The sequence below is a fragment of the Pistacia vera genome, unplaced genomic scaffold (assembly GCF_008641045.1).
Source record: "Pistacia vera cultivar Batoury unplaced genomic scaffold, PisVer_v2 Contig793, whole genome shotgun sequence".
Classification (NCBI taxonomy): domain Eukaryota; kingdom Viridiplantae; phylum Streptophyta; class Magnoliopsida; order Sapindales; family Anacardiaceae; genus Pistacia; species Pistacia vera.
In genome coordinates, this window is record NW_022196660.1 from 55,715 (window position 1) to 70,357 (window position 14,643).

Sequence of the window (14,643 nt, forward strand, 5' to 3'; positions counted from 1 at the left end):
ACATTCAATTGTTATGTGTGATAATAACACATTTATTTGGTTTTCTGCAGCAAAAGAAAATAGAAGGGTGGGTCTGTCCGTCTTTTAATTTCATATGTAATCATACTAAAACCTGTTTTTGTTATTTAAATAAATGAATATTAGAAATGTAAAAAAAAAATTTAAAAAAATGCAATTGGCCAAAATATTTTTGTTGTGTGTGATTTTTCCATCAAGTTCGGTGAATTGCGAGGTATTAGATCGACCTAGAATCAGTCCGACTCTACCGATTGTTCGACCCAGCATAAGCTTGTCCACATATAGCTCGACCCAACGCAAGCTAATTGCAAACAACCCAAATGATCATTCAATCAATTCTTAAATAATTTCAAATCCCAGATATTACAGGAATGACCAGATTAATAACAATATCTGCGTAATCACAACTCCTAGTCACGAGAATATCGGAATTGCAGTTCATATCAATTGTAATCTCTTTATTTTCGCTATTTCTTTTGCAAAAACCTTGTATATACACCCCTCAAATGATGAAAAAGAGGTTAGACATTTTCCATAGAACTCTCATTGTATGCTCTCACAGCGAATATGAGAACAATGGACGTAGGCATAAGAGGTTATCTCGCCGAACCACTTTAAAAATTTTATTGTCTTTTACTTTATTGCACTTATCATTCATCCATCCCTGATTATCTGTAATCATGCTCACATCTATTCCAATTCTACCAAGAGCAATCAGATCTTTCTTGTTGATGCGAATTTTCATATCAACAAATTTTGAAACTAAATTCTAAAATAACTCTAAACTTTACCCCTTGTCTTCTCTTCTTGTGTAATGTTATAATAAAATTATAGTTGAAAACCAAGTGTAATTAAGTATATTAAAGTAATTTTAGCGAGTAATATAGTTTCATATAATTTTTTTTTTTTTAAAACTACAATATTAAAAAAAAAGTAAAATAAAAGAGACACATGTCAAAATAAAAATAAATGAGGATATATAAGTAGAAAGAAATAAAAATAGAAAATAAGGATTTTTTTTTTTTTGAAACTATACTTTGTATTTTAGTTTTAATTTATTTAAATAATATATTGCTTTATTTGTCAAGATATATTATATTTATATATATATATATTATATATATATAATATATAAATATATATTATATAATATTTTGTTTTAAATTTCAATGATATTAATGTATGTATATTGCTTTATTTCTATTTTTTATTTAAAAAAATAGTAAAATCATTCGCATAAATAATTCAATCATTTAAAAGATTTCAGTTAAAATTATGATTTTATATATAAAGTATTTCTCTCTATTCTCTAATATTTGAACCCAACCCGAAAAGGCGAAAACTATTACATTATAAATAAATAAATGCAAAGGCCCCAATCTCATGATATGATGACAGTAAATGACTGTTCCCACAAGGTTTGGCGAAATGAAAGTTCCTCTCTGGTTTCATAAATTACAGAATTCACCCTAAAGTAACACCGATAGTAACCATAAATTCTAACACTTATACAAATGGTCTTATTACTAAACTACCTCCCATCTTCTTCTTCATCATCTCACCAGCGCCAAATCCTCTAAAAGCCATGGCCACCACGTCGCCGTCGCCCCGCCGCCGCCCACCACCATCCCAAAATCATCATAATTCTCTCATTATCCTCCTTTCCTCCACCTTACAATTACATAAATATCCAATTATTCAAGTTTCAGTATGACTTAAAATTAAGATAAGTAAAATTAAGAGGGAAGATACGCTTATCGTTGGTGAGTATTTTCATCCATATGTTTGAGTCAACTTTCCGAATAGTGTTTGGTTCAATATTTAGTAATAGGGTCTTCACAATTATTCCTAACTTTCTGACAGTTTGAATTTATTTTTGCAGCCTTCCCTTTTCACGCTTCTTTTGACAGCTTATGACACATTTGAATTTTTTTTTGCAGCCTTCCTTTTTCACGCGTTTGTTTTCTTCTTTCACGCTACTTCACCTGTTTTTTTTGCAGTCCTTTTCACGTGTTCGTCATTTTCTTTCACGCTCCTTCACTTCACTTGTTTCAGTGTTCACATTTCAGTTTGCATTACGCACGGTTTCACTTTCTTCTTCACTGCTTCTTCACTTCACCATTTCAGTTTACATTAGCAGCTTCTTCACTGTTTCTTCATTCAGCTTTCAGTGAAAAACTCCGACCGTTCACCGTTAAGCCACAATACCGTCAAGCCACAAACACTCCGATAGTTCACCGCAACCCGATGGACCACCACGATACCCACCTCCAAGCCACAGACACTCCGATCGTTCACCGTTAAGCCAAACACCGTCAAGCCACAAACACTCGATCGTTCACCGCAACCCGACAGACCACCACGATACCCACCGTCAAGCCGCAAACACTCCGATCGTTCATGTTATGCCACAAATACCGTCAAACCATCAGATTGTCATCGGAAAATTTGATTTAGTGAAGGGACGTTTGGATTTTTTTTTTTTTTTTTTTTTTTTTTGCAGGTTTGTAAATGTGTTGTACATGTTGGATGAGCGCGTCAATTTGTTGGTGTTGGAGTTTGGCGAATTAGTTTAATCTATCGTTTTTTTTTTTTTTTTTTTTTTGTTGATTTGTTGCTAGTTTATAAATGTTGTAGCGTGAATTTATTCAGAGAAGGGAAAAGGCTGTTTTGAAATTTTTTTTTTTTTTTTGCAAGTTTGTAAATATGTTGTCTGTATGATGTGGGTATGAATTTGTTTGGGGCTGGAGTTTGCGAAGAGATTAATGTTTTTTTTTTTTTTTTTTTTCAGCTTTAAAATATGTTGTAAAGAGACAGTTGGTTTTTGCGAACCAGTTAGCTTATGTGAAGACATACATCGTAATTGTACTTATTTCTATTTCAATTTTGCCATTGTTAGTACTTTTTTTCTTTTAACACAAGTGTCAAAAAATTGTACAGCTTCATATGTTCTGTATGTAACATTTGTATGTAATGGATGAATTATTGGATAATTAGAATTATTTTTTTCGGATTTCACTAACTGATATATTTGTTCTGTAGATTCGACGTCGTTCTTAATCATAACAACAAATTACGCCAATGCATAGATGTCAGTAAATTTGCCCTAACATCGCAGGTGGTTGATACTACTGAAGCAGAGGCGAAAGTTTCAACGTTTTTCCAGAATTGGAGTTCGTCATACACCCAGTTGGTCGACATGTCGTTATCTGCCCCTGCATTGACGTCATCAAGCAGTGTCGGATGATCGAACGAGGTATAAGTTTACGTGTATGTATTCCACCACAATGTTAGTATTATATTTAAGTGATTGGTGATTCGTATGGTGTCCCAATGTTTGTTGTCCCTTACCGTACTGTCCTTAGTGAGTGATTCTGTGGCCTTGTCTGCTGAGATGAACACAAAATTTATGGTCCTGTTATCTGAGCGGGCCAAAAATCGCACGGTACCGCAATAAAAACAACAGATTACCAGGCATGTTGGACGACATATCATCAGTGGCGGTAGGAGACTCAACGTCACACAATTGCCTCAAGTTCTTTCGCCTGCGAAAAACTTATCAAGCATGGCGGAAATTGTGCAACACATGGGGTTCGGGTGGGATCACGGTCACAAAGTCCAACGTGTCTGTTGAGGTTTGGCAAGAATATGTCAAGGTAAATTTTCATATTAAAATTTCATATTTTTTAACTAATATTACAATGACACCGTAAATGTATGCTTTTTTTGGACTGCTAAATATAATATATTATTCTTTTAACTTACCAGCAAAACCACTGGCGACATAATTTTACCATAAGGGACTTCTCATAAGGAGCTTTATGAAATAATATTTGAGAAGCAAACTGCCACTGGAAGATATGGTACACATCTACATCCAACCAGTGGAGAACTCCAGTTATTCCAATCCTGACGCGGTTCCCATGGATGGTAGCGACTTTGAACCTGATCCTGATCGGAAGACAGGGGAAAAACGACCAAACACATCTGGCCATGGAAGAGCGAGAAATAGGAGGAACAGAAGCAGCCGAGGACAATCACTTGCGGATCCCATTTTTTGCTTGACGGACGAACTTGCGGAGAAGCGGACTATGGGATCAAGGGCTAGCAATTGCAGTGCAGATGAGAGGGAAAGAGAGAACACCAGTGCTCCACTGATCCTTTTCCATAAGCAATTGTATTGAAATTGAAGCCATGCAAGTACCGACACAGTTTTACCTCCGGTTGTCGAGTACTATAAAAAATCTAGGGTGCGGGAGATATTCGTGAAACTCCCGCTTGAGGAAAAGGCTAACTGGATTTATAACAAATTTTCCAATAAGTAGATGACACTATATTTCCTAAGTGTTTGGCAACAATTTTGTATGCGTCAGTGGGCCGTTGTCATTACAATTATAATTATAACGCTAACTGTATGAACTTATTAATTGTGGTACTGTTTTATCGATATTACATGTTAAACACCGTTTTGGATTGTCATTAGAATTAAACATTCACTGTTATATTTTGCTAAGTAGTACAACAACTGTTAATTGTTGATAATGTTTTGAAAATGTGTAGGTTTAAATGGCGTCATCTAGCCGTACAGGAAGAAGTGACGTGCTAAAGATGAGAGGACGAAGAAGAAATACTGACAGATATAGCCATTGCACTCTGCGGTGTTGCCCGTTAGAAGCAAGTAGGCCTGAACCACGACATACATCCATATTAACTGGTCTTAGTACATGTTCGAAGTACTCAATGGTCATCCTGACAGGATCTATGACAAGTGCCGCATAGACAAAGACGTTTTACATAATTATGTGAAATTTTGTCCAATCAAGGCAAATTGCAACCAACCAGGAATACGAGTTTGGAGAACAAGTTATTGATATTCAACAATCGTTGGAAAAAACGAGACAATCAGACAATGATGGAGGATTTCCAACATTCGGGTGAGACGATCCTAGACATGTTGCCGCAGTTTGCGACGCTATATGTGAGTTGAAGACAGAGTTTATCAGACCACTGACTTCAATGATGTCCATGGGAATATCAGCCAACAGAAAATATTACCCTTTCTTTAAGGTACTGGTTCATATGTTTTCTATTAGTAGATAGTTAAGTTCGTTGTGTTATTAATTTTATAGTCGGTTAATATGAGTAAATTCAATTTTCATGATAGGACTATATTGGAGCCATGGATGGCACACATGTATACGCTTCGGTCCAGTGAATTTGCCGATAGGTACCGGAATCGCAAAGGAACGAAGACATAGAATGTAATGGTGTATGCGACTTTAACATGAGTTCACTTATGTCGTTACTGGATGGGAAGGATCTGCGCATGACTCAAGAGTTTTAAATTCAATTCTTGATGATCCTAATTCTGGATTCCCCACATCCTCCACCAGGTATAAGTATTTTCTTGACGTATTATAGCGTATTTGCTCCACTGTTGAAGCCTGTAATTCAATAAAATGTTGCTATATCACAGGGAAATACTATTTGGTTGATGCGGGTTATCCAAATAGAGACGGGTTCCTCGCCCCTATAGGCAAGTGCTTACCATATTTCTGATCATCGCCGTAAACCGAAGAGGGCCCGCAAGAGTTGTTTAACTACAGACATTCTTCACTCCGCAATGTTGTTGAGAGAACCTTTGGTTTTTTGAAAAGACGGTTCCGTATTCTGAATGGAATGAACAATTACCCGTTGGACAAACAAGGGAAGATGTTATGGCATGTTGTGTACTTCATAATTTTATCAGAATGCACAATATGGACGACCGTATCTTCGAACAAACCAATAATAATACAGGTAATGAGCAAAATATTGTGATCGTCAAAACGGGACAGAATATGGCCGAAATGGAGAAGGACCGAGTCTACCGCAAAACTTATATAAACAACATGACGACTATACGGGATAACATAACGAATGCACTGTGGGCAGCACAGTGGACTATGTCGTAGTTGTTATGGAGTATATGGTAAGAATGATTGTAAGGGTGTTAATTAGGACTTTTGTCATATAGTTGATATGATGTTTTTTAAACAGTTGAATTAGTACTTGAAATTAATATGGGTTTTTCTTAGTAATATCTACGGGTGACAAAATTACCAATAAAATATTTAGTATTATTAAAATGTAACTTGATAAGTTATATATATAATAATACATTATTTTAACAAAATTCAACAAAATATTATATTAATAAATCATTTATAAAAAAATATATTAATCAAATATTCAACACAAATATCAAGGTCAAAATACTCAACCAAACACATATTCTAAAAATCTTATTCTCGTAATCATAACCCTATCCAACTATCCAATACTATCCCTAAAATCCTATCCAAAATACTGAACCAAACGTACCCAGCATTATCTTGTATATATAAATAATGTGGTGCGAATGAAGCCATTCTTCAACTTTCTGCTTCTTCACCAATCAGCGTGAGTGTTGCATGACATATTTCATTTCTAACTTCTCTCCCTTTGGTACCGTTTTTTGTTCTTCATCTCCCATAGTTCATAATATAAAAGAAGAGAATATATTTTCTATTACCCAAAAAAACAGATTTGGTGTTGGTTGTGGGCGTGACTTTTCTTCGAGCAGGTTGTGGGTGTGGCTTAGGAATGCAGAAATCCGATGATAGGGGGGTCGTCGGCGACTTGATTACACACAACAATCAACCAAATACAACCAGCAATTAGGAGAAGGTTTTAAATGTGTTTTGATTCGAGGTGAAAACTGGAGGTGGCGAGGCTTCCAAGTGCGCGGTAGTTGCACAAGAATAGCTGTGGCAGTCGGCGAACAGTGAGCTGGTGCAGCCAAGGAGTTATGGGGTTTTGATGAGGGTGGGGGAATAAGCCGGCGTTAGTGTCAGGTGGGGTGTTGGTGCCTTCAATCAGCCGAAATCCAGCCAATGAGCAGCGACCGTGCGAAGCAAAAAGTTTCAGTGGCCGACGATTTGCGGGATCAAGGGGGTGGGGGATAGACGGTGAGAGAGAGATGTTTTGGAAGAAACGAAAATATTAAAATTATTAAATGACCATTTTAACCTTTAATGTTAAAAGAAATGAAAAGGTGTTGCTTTAAGGGTGGGAATCTGTAATTTATGAAATCAGGGGTGGGAACTTAATAGTTCGCTAAACCTTGGGCAGGCGCATGTCGTTTGCTCTATAATAGACTGCTGTGGGTGTAATAAGGCCCAACTTCTTCCCAAAACTACATCTCTCAAAATCAAAACACCACAAAACAGGCGCTAAAAGTCACAAGAATGGAAGAAAGCTCCAATTCTTCAGCAGAGGCCGTCATCGAAACCCTAAGAACCAGAGGTTGGTGTTTCGGCGATATCCAGCAACTTAGAGCCCTAATTGTCATACACTCTGCTTTAGCCGATGACAAGGAAACCAGTACGGTGGCCGATTCGCTTGAACAGGACCTACTTAATATGGACCTTCGATCCATCGGAGGCAAGTCGTTGCCTGACCCGATCCAAAAGCTATCTCATATTCAAGGCCCCAAAATCCTCCAGGCAATCTCTCTTTTTTTCTTGAATTTTGCTCATAATTGTTTGGGCGTCTTACGTAATCGTGTTTGTTACTTTAGAATGCAATGTTAGGTTTTGTAAAAAAATTATTAAATTTGGTAAATTGAATTTCTGACGAACATAGCTTATGAGAGTCGAATTGTTTTGTTTTAGTTGCAATGGATGTGAATTTTCTGTTGAAAATTTGGGAACAATTACCAAAAGATTAAAAAAATTATTCAAATGTTTAGGTACGTGGCTGCCATGTGTCAATTCCTGTTACACTTGTAGCGCATAATGGATGACTGATATGTGACAGCCACATCAGCTGGTGATCAGTCTTGTATGTTGTTTATTCTTCAACTACTGAGTGTTGTTTTCTTAGTTTATAATGAAGGGTTAGTGTTTATTGGTTTGAAGAAAAAACATTCGTACTTCATTATATTATGTCCATTTTGACTTTACATTGGGTGCTTCGTCTGTGTTAATCAGATATCTTCAGCTAGGGACATATCTAGAAGCAGCATGGACGATTTTTCTGAAAATTCAAGCAGTGAGCGTCTACTAAGATTAACTCTAACGGATGGGCACTCTGAAATAACTGCAATAGAATACTCGCATATACCAGCTATCTCTAATGATGTAGTTCCTGGTACAAAGGTATTCTTATTTTGTGTCTAACTTGCAATTTCTATCATGATTATCACTGTTTTGTTTGAACTTCTTTTTGTCCAACTTCTTGTAACAACCCGTTAGATTCTTTTGATTGATATGTAGATCATGATGGTGCAGAAACTGTTATATTGTGCTTGGGATGTTGTGAGTTAGTTCATGGGATATGTCCAAACGTTATTAGTTTTAAGAAGAACCTCTTAGGTTACTACTCAAATCTAATTGTTGTTGCCGATGTTATTTATGATATTTTATTTATATTGGTAATCTTGGTTGGCAGGTCCGTTTGGAGAATAAAGTTGTGGTACATAGTGGTATAGTATGTTTGAATCCGAAAGTGATTACAATTTTAGGGGGTGTTGTTCAATCACTTCATGAAGAATGGGAGATGAATAAAAAATATTCGGTGTTCTCCCGCTCATCTGTAAGGCCACCACAAGAAAGTGATGGTGGTGGTCCTCCTCCATTTGAGAAGTTGCAGATCAGGGCTCCTTCACATCAGTTTGCTCAGCATGGCAGATTATATCATGGTATCTTGTGTCCTATGCAATACCTGATTTAATATTTTTGCTTTTTTTAGTTGCATTTAATTATTACTACTGCATAGCATTTTATTTACTTCTATCATTTTTTTTTTCTTCCTATCACTGTGAAGGACCCTTTTAAATATTTGGTTAAGTAGCATGTAGTGAAAGAAGAACAAAGGTGTGCTGCTCATCATTGATAAAAAAATTGTCATGAAAAGTGGAGCTATTAATTTTTCTTTTGATAAAATTTACGCTCAGTAATTGTTATTTGCATATAGTTGACAATTACATGGCTCATGCAATGAACAAAAGTTGATGCTTTGTAGATGACTCTCCATCAACATCAAAGACCAATGATCCTAGTACTATGAAAGCCATTGGAATTGCTGAAGCGGGGTGGAAAAGTAATCAGCAGACCCATGATCTAATAAGAACAAATAACTCGAATAGTGTACAGGTGACTTCTGTTGAAGAAAGAACTGAAGAAAAGCCAAGTAGCTCCCAGGCACGACCGAAAGAAGGTGCAACTTCATTATATCATTTAATTCCTGCTTTTGTTTGGTGTGATGTTGCCTCCAGATTTCACATAATTTAATTTTATTTCTATGACCCTAAGGTAGCCTGATCTATAATGTGGATATATTTTATGGTAAGAACACAAGAAAACATTATGGAGCTTACGTAGCTACTGATGGACTATATCATTTTGCAAACAAGATGGTAATATCTTATGTTCGTAAGGAAGGGGGTGTCCAGGAGGAGACCAAATTTCTGCAGCTCACCATACTAACATATGTACATTGACCAGTGTTAAATTGTGTGATTACCCAATTTACTGAGGGAAAGGGAAAAATATATATAGAAAAAGATCGGAATGAGACCATTTCTTGATGCCTGAAATCTAATTGTAATGATAAAAGTAGCATATAGATCCATCACCGATATTTAGATCAAGAACAAGGATGGAAGGTGATTATTTTCTTTTGAACTACTGCCAATCTTTGTACTTTCTGGCAGTTGTATAGAAACAGAGAAATTTGTACTGCTATACTAATATATATCTTTGTACTCTGGCAGCTGTTGAATTGTTTCCTGTTCAGAATCAAGCGGCTTCTCAAAAGCTTCTCCAGAAAATGAGTAACCTTAATCGAGATAAACAACATTCTAGAGGCCGAAAAAATCGAGGTAAAGGAAGGCAAGAAGAGCCAGTAGTTTTTACCCTTGATGAGTGGGAAAAGAGAAAAGGCGGGGTGAATCTGTCAATTAAAAAGGAGCTTCCTGATACCAGTAATGATGAGGATCTTGCATGGCAGCTTCAAAACCAACTTGATTTGGAAGAATCTCATGCTAGTGTACTTTCAACTTTGACTCTTGCTTTCTATTTCCTTTCAGATTTCAATGTTTGATTTCACTGGTTTTCTACTTTCTTCAGGTACAAAGGGGAATGCCTGATTCAGCGTCAGAGAATATTAAAATGAGCATGTTTAATTATGAAAGAGATGATGATAGGATTCATGGAATGGAAAACAGAGGGAGAGGAAGGGGAAGGGGAAGGGGGAGAGGAAGAGGGAGAGGAAGAGGAGGGAGGGGTATAGGGAGATTTAATTAACCTTTTGGCTCCTGTCCCTAGAACCATTTATCTATATGATTTCTTCCTTGGTCAGGTACCTTCTTTTTCTTTAAAATTTTTTATTTTTAAACTTTTTTGTATGTACATCCTCAACTGTCATATACTTGCATACTTTTATTGGTCTAGCTTCAAATACAATTAGTGAAACTAAGAATTTTCGCTTGGAAGAGTTGCCGGTTTGCACAATCTGGAAATCACCTAGTTGGGGGTCACATTGTGATGAGATATCTTTGTATCATAAGTTCGAATTTGACATTTATGTAACATCGTGATTTCTCTTTTGGTAGTGGTGGAACCAGTATATTAGGTGGTCTCATTTTTGTTCTGAATTTGAGCTTAGTTCTTGAAAGTTTTGTGACATAAACGTGTAGACCTCTGTGGTGGCACAAGAAATGGTCAGTTGGGCTGTATTAAAACAGTGCAAGTTATGCAGCTAAGAACATCTTTTATAGATTTGTTTAGAGCGGGTCCTTGTGTTTGATTAAAGCTTACTGGAGATGTTTATTAATGGATTTCAACTTAGCATTGATGCCAGTTTGGTTTATCTACTAATTAAAAAAAAAAATTTGTCAAAAGCTCATTTATTATTATTATTATTATTATTATTTGGTTGCAAAGTCAAAAAAATAAATAAATTCACGAATAATTAAATAGAGGAAGAATCATATGTGATGCACGGTGCAAACTACAAACCAGGTCCAGTGGCCGGCGGGAATTGTTGTCTAGCCTTAAATAATGGCATGAGTTAGGACTTAAATTGGGTCACCTGAATTTTATAAGGCCTACTCTTATTTGATTCAATCTTTATTATATTTATCTTATATATGAATATGAAATTCTAATGGGAAATTATATAACGTAGTCTTAAATCCACTCTAATTTCGAAACTTAGCATATTCTAAAAAGCTGTTGCAGTTTATAGTCCTCAACTTTTCAAAAGTGGGATATGATTAGAGGTATAGAATATGATCTCCCTATTTTGCATGAATTAAGACAGATTTAAACTAAAGTTTAGAAGTCGGAACAAGAAGAGGAAAAAGTTTTACATCGAGTTTGGAGGGTCTGGGCCGCGCCATGTACATATTTAGGGAGTTGGGAGTTGTAGTCTTTCAAAAGCACTCTGCAACTGCACTGTATGATGCTTTGAACATAAAGAGACGTGATTACTCGGGTGCATAATGAAGTCATGAAATAAGTTTTTATGACAAATAAATAAGAATATGGATATGTAATGTAATGTGTGCTTGTATGTTGTGCGCTCCTAAAGAATAATAAGGAAAGCACAAAAATGTCAAAAGCTAATTTTTTAACTTTGCACGTATAGTGTGTAAAAGTAAAACGAAATAAAAAGAATGAGAAAAACATGACAATGTGCTTGTGGGTGTGTAAAAAAACAACAATAAGAAAAAAACAAGAACATGGTAATTACAGTGTGGACACGATTTTTTAATGGGAGAGTGAAAATTTTGTCACAATTACTGATTTGATGAACGTGGGTTCCACAAAAACTGGTGCTTCCTATTGGTGGAAATATTTAATTGCAAAATTGTCCACAGCACAATTATATCTCCCGTTTCCTTCGTTTACAAAAGAAACCATGAATTGTTGCAGTATCAGTTATATAGTGCGAATCCGTTTGTTTTGCAGTGTCAAAGATGGAAAAATCTCTAATCCAACCATTAATCGCGGTCGTAATCTCTTTCCTAGTCGCGACTAGAGCTTACGTAAGAAAATCTCTCGACTTGTCCGGCGCAATCTCCGGCTTCTTCGTTATGACAATTCATTTTGCCGTCGGAAGCAGGTCTTTTATTTATTTATTTAACAAATACTTGGATAGGGTTATGGATGTGTGAATAACATGTAGTTTAGTTATCTGAAGGTATGGAGCTGTGTTGCTGGTTTTCTTTTTCACTTCTTCCAAGCTTACGAAGGTCGGAGAGGACAAGAAACGACGCATTGACGCCGAATATAAAGAGGGCGGTCAGAGAAATTGGTAACCATTCACCACTCATTAGTTAATCATTTTTTTTTTTCATCATAAAATTCTTAGGAGTAAATTAATTTCATGAATGAAAATTTTGATTCAGTTTTGCCAAGAAATATTTGTAGAGAAGCTTAGTCGATGATTTTATGTACTTAACAAATAAACCATGCTCCCATTCTTTTTAGGATACAAGTTCTATCAAATAGCGGTATAGCTACGGTTTTAGTTGTAACTATTTGGGGATTGATTGGATGGGAAGACAAGTGCTTGGACTCGAAAGACTCGACCGTTATCACTGCCCTCATTGGTGGTGTTATAGGTCATTATTGCTGCTGCAATGGGGATACTTGGTCTTCAGAGCTTGGGGTACTTAGTGATGACCAACCTCGATTAATCACTACTTTTAAGGTGTGTACTATCAGCAATATTTTTGTTACTCCTTGTGATGTGTTGCTTTAAGTTCATCTATTTCCACACAGGTAGCTGAGACTTGAAAAGCATCAGTGTATTATTGGCTCCAACATCTTCTTTGATATCAAAGGCGGCATGGCACTCTGGGGAAGGGTTTGGGTACAATTTTAAATTAACCTAACCATTAGAAACACAGGATGCAGGCTAAAAATCTAAGTCAATAATAATTATGTTATATATATATATATATACACCCCATTTTAGCTGTAAAAAAGATCAAGGTTCTTGTAATATAAAATTATGCTGACAAGTCATGCCTTGTTTAATTTAAATTTTGTTATAATTTTAAATATCATTCAATGAAAAGAGGTTGTCAATTTTTTTAATACTAATTATTTGACTCACCCAGTAAATATCTTGATTTGACACTGGCCACTGGGCTTCTATAAATTACATGGAGAACTGCTATTTAATTTGGTCAATTCTCCTCTGCAATGCGCAATGAAGATTGTGTAATGTGGTGATGCAGTTAATATTATTATTATATTTGTTGAGGGATCTGCTTATGTCACTCTCTTTTAAAGTTTTAATTGTTCAAGGTTCTACTTGGTCATGTGTTGATGCTTAATCTTGCAGATGCAGATTAACTATGTTGCATGCCAAAGCGTAACTTGAACTGACTTGCTTCGAATGACTTTATGGTTGATTTGTGAATTCTTGTTCATTCTACATTTTATTTTATCCTCTCATTCTTCTGTCTTTTATAATTAATTATTAGTGGACTTGGAAATATTTGATTTGTAGTGGTCATACATCATCCATATTCCCTTATAGAGCTCATGTTCTCTCTAATTGCTAGACTGGCATCTGACATCTTGTGATTTCTTTCACTGTTAATGGTTATTCAGACTAGAGGAAACTAATGTGTTCTTTAATTTTCAGTAGAGGTGTATCTAATTTGGTTCTTTCATGGGTGTTAGCCTGTTCGGAGGGGCACAAATGGTGGTGTGACAAAAGCAGGACTCCTGGCAGCTATGGCAGCCGGCAGTGTCACTGGACTGACATTTGTACTCTTTGGATTTCTCACCACAAAATGTACATATGATGCAGCTCTGAAGCAGTTATTGGTTATTCCCCTCTCTACACTGGCAGGATTATTTGGAAGTGTCATAGATTCTCTGCTAGGAGCAACACTGCAATTCAGTGGATTCTGTACTGTTCGTAAAAAGGTAAGTTAAATATAGTTTCATGAGTTTACAACCAGATCAGCATAGAGCTTCTGGGATTACCATTCTGATGTAACTTGAGGACCATAGGATAGATTGTTTTTAGATTTTTTAAGCCTAAGGGATTTGTCATCATTCTTTCAGGTTGTTGGAAAACCAGGACCAACAGTGAAGAAAATTTCAGGTCTTACCATTCTTGACAACAATGCCGTGAACTTTGTGTCGATAATGCTGACATCAGTGCTTACTGCTGTTGCCTGTGTGTACATATTTTGAAATCCAATAATGTGTACTGAATTATATGAATTTTGAGAATGAATAATTCAGATACGAAATGTATCCTTAATACAAACTCATTGAAGCTGGCATAATAAAAGATGAGATTTTCATTTGGTTTTCTGAAGATCAAAAGGCAAAAACATTAGCAAGACGATCAACCCAGAAAGGGATAGCATGCAGAAAACATGTTTATATTATAGATATATTATTTTAGACAATTTACTAGAATTTCAACCTTTTTACCATCTATGGCAATTAAGCCCGGAAATGGCTAAAATGTCTAGTCAACCAGAAGCTAATTTTTGCTCGTGTATAACTTAATGAGCTTTGTTCTGTGTCTGCTGCACTTCGAACTTTTCAGTGTATGCAGTGCGAG

At 36.0% G+C, this 14,643-nt stretch overlaps 2 protein-coding genes across 4 annotated transcripts; both read left to right on the forward strand.

The window, feature by feature from the left end:
* Window positions 1-7,207: 7,207 nt before the first annotated feature.
* LOC116116981 (tudor domain-containing protein 3) lies at window positions 7,208-10,828 on the forward strand. 2 transcript variants are annotated; one of them, XM_031403019.1, is made up of 6 exons: window positions 7,208-7,544; window positions 8,031-8,198; window positions 8,491-8,740; window positions 9,064-9,258; window positions 9,815-10,083; window positions 10,170-10,828. In XM_031403019.1, exons 1-6 carry the CDS (start codon window positions 7,287-7,289, stop codon window positions 10,344-10,346), a joined length of 1,317 nt encoding a protein of 438 aa, XP_031258879.1. In that variant the 5' UTR covers window positions 7,208-7,286; the 3' UTR covers window positions 10,347-10,828. The 2 variants fall into 2 exon arrangements, with proteins under 2 accessions (XP_031258879.1, XP_031258878.1); XM_031403018.1 differs by having other exon boundaries at window positions 7,210-7,544; window positions 9,815-10,089.
* On the forward strand, window positions 10,295-14,391 carry LOC116116982 (protein PGR). 2 transcript variants are annotated; one of them, XM_031403021.1, is made up of 6 exons: window positions 10,295-10,401; window positions 12,015-12,168; window positions 12,247-12,360; window positions 12,537-12,759; window positions 13,743-13,991; window positions 14,133-14,391. In XM_031403021.1, exons 2-6 carry the CDS (start codon window positions 12,023-12,025, stop codon window positions 14,262-14,264), a joined length of 864 nt encoding a protein of 287 aa, XP_031258881.1. In that variant the 5' UTR covers window positions 10,295-10,401; window positions 12,015-12,022; the 3' UTR covers window positions 14,265-14,391. The 2 variants fall into 2 exon arrangements, with proteins under 2 accessions (XP_031258881.1, XP_031258880.1); XM_031403020.1 differs by lacking the exon at window positions 10,295-10,401 and having other exon boundaries at window positions 11,951-12,168.
* The last annotated feature ends 252 nt before the right edge of the window (window positions 14,392-14,643 follow it).